The sequence below is a fragment of the Mollisia scopiformis genome (assembly GCF_001500285.1).
Source record: "Mollisia scopiformis unplaced genomic scaffold LY89scaffold_19, whole genome shotgun sequence".
Lineage (NCBI taxonomy): Eukaryota > Fungi > Ascomycota > Leotiomycetes > Helotiales > Mollisiaceae > Mollisia > Mollisia scopiformis.
Genome location: NW_017263599.1, coordinates 1,689 through 7,913, shown reverse-complemented (window position 1 = coordinate 7,913; position 6,225 = coordinate 1,689). Strand labels below are relative to the sequence as shown.

General features: G+C 47.9%; 4 protein-coding genes across 4 annotated transcripts; 2 read left to right on the top strand and 2 right to left on the bottom strand.

Annotated features, from left to right (window-relative positions):
• Nucleotides 1-430: 430 nt before the first annotated feature.
• Nucleotides 431-1,236, top strand: LY89DRAFT_737122 (uncharacterized protein; the record flags this gene model as incomplete). The annotated part of the gene is made up of 3 exons (XM_018220218.1): nt 431-448; nt 580-706; nt 764-1,236. 3 exons carry the CDS (start codon nt 431-433, stop codon nt 1,234-1,236), a joined length of 618 nt encoding a protein of 205 aa, XP_018067493.1.
• A 293-nt stretch (nt 1,237-1,529) lies between these two features.
• Nucleotides 1,530-2,296, bottom strand: LY89DRAFT_784903 (uncharacterized protein; the record flags this gene model as incomplete). The annotated part of the gene is made up of 1 exon (XM_018222830.1): nt 1,530-2,296. One exon carries the CDS (start codon nt 2,294-2,296, stop codon nt 1,580-1,582), a length of 717 nt encoding a protein of 238 aa, XP_018067492.1. The 3' UTR covers nt 1,530-1,579.
• A 551-nt stretch (nt 2,297-2,847) lies between these two features.
• On the bottom strand, nt 2,848-4,116 carry LY89DRAFT_687371 (uncharacterized protein). Its single transcript, XM_018215484.1, has 2 exons — nt 3,722-4,116; nt 2,848-3,669 (listed from the first exon to the last, which is right to left on the bottom strand). Exons 1-2 carry the CDS (start codon nt 4,058-4,060, stop codon nt 2,890-2,892), a joined length of 1,119 nt encoding a protein of 372 aa, XP_018067491.1. The 5' UTR covers nt 4,061-4,116; the 3' UTR covers nt 2,848-2,889.
• A 91-nt stretch (nt 4,117-4,207) lies between these two features.
• Nucleotides 4,208-6,009, top strand: LY89DRAFT_709075 (SET domain-containing protein; the record flags this gene model as incomplete). Its single annotated transcript, XM_018217731.1, has 4 exons — nt 4,208-4,965; nt 5,031-5,225; nt 5,283-5,375; nt 5,413-6,009. Exons 1-4 carry the CDS (start codon nt 4,477-4,479, stop codon nt 6,007-6,009), a joined length of 1,374 nt encoding a protein of 457 aa, XP_018067490.1. The 5' UTR covers nt 4,208-4,476.
• Nucleotides 6,010-6,225: the final 216 nt, after the last annotated feature.

Here is a 6,225-nt window from a genome sequence, read left to right as displayed (position 1 = left end):
ATATTAATTGACTGCATTATACTGCTGTACTGCGAAATTAGCGTATTGTTAATTTATGAGTGCTGAGGATTGAGTGCTAAAGCATGAAAATGAGGGCATTCCTAAAGAGTGGGGAATTAGGTGCAGCTAGTGAGGATGACTTCTTCTGCCCGGACAGCCGCTGTCATCGAAAAAGCCTAGACTATCCCTAAAATCCGCGGAGATCTTGACCTCACCCTCAATTTCTTGCGCCGGGCTTGCATCGAGTCACCGAGTAGCGGTGTTCACATTTCTGCAAGGCAATTCCGCCTAAGGATATTGGAGGGCCTGCAAAGTGACACAGCATATCATATTTATTGTAGAAAGCAGAAGCAACCGAACTGATTCACTTCTCGTGCGAGGCTCCCCGTTAGCTCATTCTCACCGCGCTTTCCTAACATTTCCTAGAGCTATGCAATTTGCCTTGCGAGTAGGAAATTTAAGAAATAGAGTACCTCTTTCTCGAATATTATAATTATAACGATAACTTCATCGTTCTGCGAACTTCTCTTTTTAACCGCAATCATGTATTACGTTCAAGTCTTACAAGTCCCTATTTAGGACGCATCCACGGTCGACGGGTCCGAGTGGAAAAACCTGATCTCGCTCTTCAAGGGAGCCGATGGAAATGTGAGCACCTTTTGGGCTGTGCAAGAAGAAGACAAAAAGGTTGCTGGCATCGCAGTGAGTACTTACTCCCCCCTTCTCTGAATGTTATCAAGTCGCTGATTGTACCTTGAATAAGGCTGGAAGTCTCTCGACAATCAGGCTGCTTTCTTCAAGAAAATCGAGCTGTCTAAGGCTATCAAAGCTGTCACTTCGAAGTCTATCTATAACGACATGGTCATCTTCCTCGTCGATCCAGCGCCTACTCTAAGCGCTCCAGCGGTCGAGTTGGTCTCTTGGATTTATCTAGTCAGCAAGATCGACAAGGAACGAGAGGACAAGGTCGCTTACGGCTTCTTAAAGTTTGCCGACGCGATCAGCTCCAGGGCTCCCGAGGCTGCTGGCGGTCTCGTTAGCGGCTGGGGTCAAATGCCTTTCGAGCACGAGGACGTCGAGTCTCGACGATTCACTTCTTTCATCGGTTGGAAGAGTGTTGAGGACCACTACAAGTGCAAGGAGACGCCTCCCTTCCTTGAGAACATACATTGGTTGATGGAGAACGACGATTCGGGAATAGAGATGGTGCATTACAAGTATGTGGATTCGGCATAACGGGACTTGGTAGCCAAGGCCTAGGCTAGTTGAGTGCGAGAACAGCTACTAGGCACAGGTATCTTGATCTTACATCAAGCACAAATTGGTCTGCACCGAAAAAAATAGAAAGGATCACAGCCTCGATCAACTTATGTATGTGATGCAAGCGCCAAGTGATTACAACCGTTTTACCAGCCGCCCCAGACTCCTTACAGTAGTTGATCCTTACAGTAGTTGAAATCGCAAGTTCCATTCGTACGCAAACTATAGGTAGGCTATAGAATCCTCATTGTGTGCGACCACGACCAAGACTCGAATTTTCTCCTGCCCGCACGATAGAATTTGGCAGGCTGATATCACACTACTGTTGAGGGCTGAATGGCATCATTGGTTCCTCATACTTAGCACAAATGAGGTCATCGACCCAGACTATTGTGATGCCCCTTCCTGAAATTCTCAGGGCCAAAGTTGAAAAGTTGAGAGTTGATACTGGGAAAGATGAAGCTGAGGAGTCCGTGACCTTCGGAGACAAGCTCGCTCCCGCGGATTGGAGTAGGGCTCTCATGGGACGTCCAGATTGATCTATATGTTGTAGCGCCATTGTTTCTGTTGCTGTCGAATGTACTATTGCCTCAGAATGATTTGTGGCAGGCTTTGAGGGCAATTTGTACATTATTGTGAATATTCCTAGGATCGCGAAAATAGCGTGCCGTGATGTCAAAAGGATATCTGAAAGCACATTCTCGATGCGATGTTGATGCTCCTTCAACAATACACCTATAATATCGCCGATGCTTCGTTGTCGATCTTTCAAGCTGCGAACGATGCGTGAAACTGTCAGACAGAAGCCGAATAAGTCCTCCAAACTCGGTTGATCCGCACAAAGCTGCAGAAATGCTGGTAAAGGTTTGAAGCAAGTCTCTCTCAAGAGGTTGAGCTGCGCAGAGTAGAAATGGAATAAAACTGCATTTGCAATACCATCAGCGTTATTGCTTCCGAACATTGCCTCGTGTAGCTGGGCGTGTTGGCTAGCATCTCCTTGCATCGATGCGTTATGTGCTTCTAGATCGTTCAACATGTTGACCCCAGAATCCGTCGTAAACTTTACGTGTAAACATGTATCAATTAAAGCTCGATAATATATAGATCAAAAAGACAAAGCGCCAGTACTCATCAAATTTCGGGGGTTTACTTGAGAACCAATCTGTAGCTATTGAAAAGCTGTCAAACGATGTAATAATGTAATAATGGAAATCAAGATTGTCGACTGCCAAACGTGAATAAATATGCAGAAGGAAAGCACAAACATTTCTAAGCAACATATAGAACATGGAAAAGACAAGAAAGATTAGGTTATAAATAATATAGAGAACATCGCTATAAAGCTAAAAATACGGTTGTGTGGCTAATCAAGATTCCTGCTCTATGATATCGTTCGGTGTCCCGAAAAAAAAAAAGCTTAATAAATATTATTATTAGCGGAGAAATTTAAAATAAAAAAGCTATAATAATTAATATTAAAATATTATTATCGTAATTTATATTTATTAATAATTAAATTAATAAAAAAAAATAAAAAAATAAAAAAATAATTATATATATCAGCTATAATTTTCACATTTTATAGCATATATTACGTCGAGATTAAATTTCTATTCTCCATGACTTTTATTAAGTTAAACGCGTTCTGGGCCATTCGTTGAAGAATGAGATGATCATTGGCGTTGCGTTAAAGCTCGCCGGACCATCCCCGTTTCCATCCCCTCCTCCAAAAGGTCCACAACCGGGGGGTTGGTTATCGTCGTTGAGGAACGTTGCCGGCCAGCTGTGACTGACATCGGGTCCGTCGAAGACGTGCATCACGAGCCCGTCGGTGGTACCAGACCCAAATATGAAGGCGGTTGCCTCGGACGTTATCGCAGACGTCGTGTTCGTGACGGGCAGATTGTCCCTGGCGGCCCATTGCTGGATCCAGTGAGGGATTGTTGGCAGACAGAAGTTATCTCGACCCAATCCGCCGTTATACGGAATAGTTGTGTCACTACCGCCGTGGAATTCCAGGATCGGCGGAACTCGGGATACGACGGTAGGCGTCCCGTTCAGGGTCACCGTAGCAGTCGGAGTACATGCGTGACTGACCGGGGGGTCACCTGACAAGTAAAGATCCGTATCGACCACAGCGGGGTTGCACGTTCCTCCCGATTCTGTCGGGGTACCGGCGGTAGTGTCGTTAAACGTGTAGAAAGCCCCCGAGACTGGCGCGAACGCGGCGAAACGCCCCTCGAGGGAAGTATCGCAGGCCAGTACGTTCAGGAACCCGGCCCCATCGCTCTTCCCCGAGCCAAAGATACGCTCCGAGTCGATGCTGAGACTTGCGTTGATCTGATCTAGAATATTGCCGGTATAACCTGTATCGTTATCTATGATGTTTGGTGTACCCTCCCACGTAGTCTGTCTGGCGGTCAGTTCTGTCCTTGAGATCTTGTCACCTTGGAGAACTTACTTTGTGTGCTTCTGCATAGATCACAATGTAGGGCGTGGAACCTTGAAAGACTGGGTCCCAGAAGCGGTCCAGCCCGGCCTGCTCTGTGGCGTTCCGACTGGCACCATGGAAAGAGAGAATGACGGGAAGCGCGGACTGGCTGGGACCTCCCGTATAGGCCGGCGGCAAGAACTGGTAGAAGGTTCTAGTAGGTTCGGCGGTGAGCGACAACGTAGTCAGAATTGGTATGTCGCTCACGATTGACGGGCATACAGAGGTACTAGAAGTAGTGGTCTGGGCACTGGAGAGTGTTGCGAGCGCGAGAAACCTCGCGAGGAGCGAGACAAAGGAGAAGAGCATAGCTAAGATGGATGTTTGCAAGGGTTGGATGATGATTTGAGTCAAGTTGTGTAGATCGTAGGCCAAGACAAAGAAAGCACGGCTTCACCGGGCACGCTCCCTAGATATATACACACTCAAAGTCTTTGAGCACCCCGCGTCAGCGTCAGCTTACTCGGCGTGATACAAGCTATTGGGTCACGATATGACAAAGTCCATTTCCCTGTTTAACGCTGTGCTCATCGCCCGTTATAGTATACCCCGCTTCTTATTATTGCTGACGGGCGCACCCGCTACAGATGTGAAGGAGGTGTATATAATGGCACTTGACCTATACAGTAGCTCCACTAACTTAAATTAGGCCAGCGGACGCAACTTTTTACTTCGTAACGAAACAGCCCAGTCCCCCGCCTTTTCACGCACACACCCTCGATTCTATGAAAAGCTGGCTGAAACAATCTAGAGCGTCAGGCTTGGACGACCTGGAACTTGCCGACTTCTCGGATACTGGCCGCAGTGTCAGAACGCTGCAGCGATTCGACGAAGGAGAAAAAATTCTCACCATTCCACATGGCGTTCTCTGGACAGTCAAACACGCATATGCTGATCCCTTCCTTGGGCCAGCCCTTCTCTCTACACGGCCGCCCTTGTCTGTCGATGACACCTTGGCTACGTATATTCTCTTCGTCAGATCGTGCGGGTCGGGATACGATGGCTTGCGAAGCCATGTGGCGGCGCTGCCTGCGAGCTACACTTCGAGCGTCTTCTTTGCGGAGGCCGAGCTGGAAGTTTGCGCGGGAACTTCGCTCTACACTACCACGAAGCAACTGGATCGACAGATCGAGGACGATTATAAGGCATTGGTAGAGCGACTATTTAGACGACATCAAGAACTATTTCCACGCGACAAATTCACCATCGAAGATGTAGGTATTACCAAACGCGAAAGATGCTGCGAATCGACTACTGACACTTTTTTCCCATCTTTCAGTACAAGTGGGCTCTCTGCACCGTGTGGAGTCGTGCGATGGATTTTAAGCTGCCCGATGGAGATTCGACTCGACTTCTGGCGCCCTTCGCGGACATGTTGAACCACTCGCCTGAGGCTAAGCAGTGTCACGTCTACGATGGCTTTTCTGGAAACCTCTCTGTTCTTGCCGGGAAAAACTACGGATCGGGAGATCAGGTACGTTCATCTTGTTTTGCTACCAATTAGTGCGCTTACCTAGAAGTGTTCTTCCAGCTTTTCATCAATTATGGACCTCTTCCAAACAATCGTCTTTTACGTCTCTATGGCTTTGTCGTACCCGGTAATCGCAATGAGAGCTATGATCTCGTTCTCACGACGCATCCCATGGCGCCATTTTTTCGAGCAAAAGCAGAAACTCTGGTTATCGTCTGGGCTCGATTCGACCTCTACCATCTCTCTTACGCTCACCGACCCGCTGCCAAGAAGCGTCCTTCGATATCTCCGTATTCAACGGTTGAACGAATCGGATCTTGCTATAATAGCGGCTCATCAAAGCGATGCTGCAGTTGAGAAAATCAGCGATTCAAACGAAGTGGAAGTCCTGGGGTTTCTGATAGAATCGATCTTTGATCTTCTCGACGGTTTCGGAACTCAACTCGTAAAGCTGGAGGAGCAGCTCGTGGAGGGGTTCTATTCTCCGGGAGGGAACGCATGGTCGGCGGCGCACGTCAGCTTGGGTGAACAGCGGGTGTTGAGATTGACGAGGAAGACAACGGAGGATTTGTTGGCGACGGTAGAGAGCGGAAGTGGAAATGAGCGGGGCCTCTTGTCGGCACCGCCCCAATGCGCGAAGTGCGAAAAGGTTTCTGTGCAGTTGATGCGCTGCGGAAGGTGCAACAAGGTTACGTACTGCGGGCGGGCGTGCCAAGTCGCCCATTACAAAGAGCACAAGGCGATGTGTCAAGCTACAGCTTCTGGGATTGGTTCTGAGAGGAATTAAAAGAGAAGTTTTGACCAGCCCAAAAACAAACTTGGAAAGAAAATCTTGAGCCCAACTCTCGCTACAACGTAAACTTCACGCAACCTAAGTCTTCGCTACTAGAATTAAGACTCGGCTGGAGGTGGTTGACTCAAGGTACCGGCTGACGCAGTCTGAATTCCGACTGCCGTAAGGCCGTCTCATCAAGAGTCCCAATTTATTATGCAGAATTTGGAT

Coding starts and splice junctions, on each gene's coding strand:
- LY89DRAFT_687371 (XM_018215484.1), bottom strand. CDS start 4,060: ATGCTCTTCTCCTTTGTCTCGCTCCTCGCGAGGTTTCTCGCGCTCGCA. Junction 3,670..3,721: donor TCTATGCAGAAGCACACAAA/GTAAGTTCTCCA, acceptor ACCGCCAGACAG/ACTACGTGGGAGGGTACACC.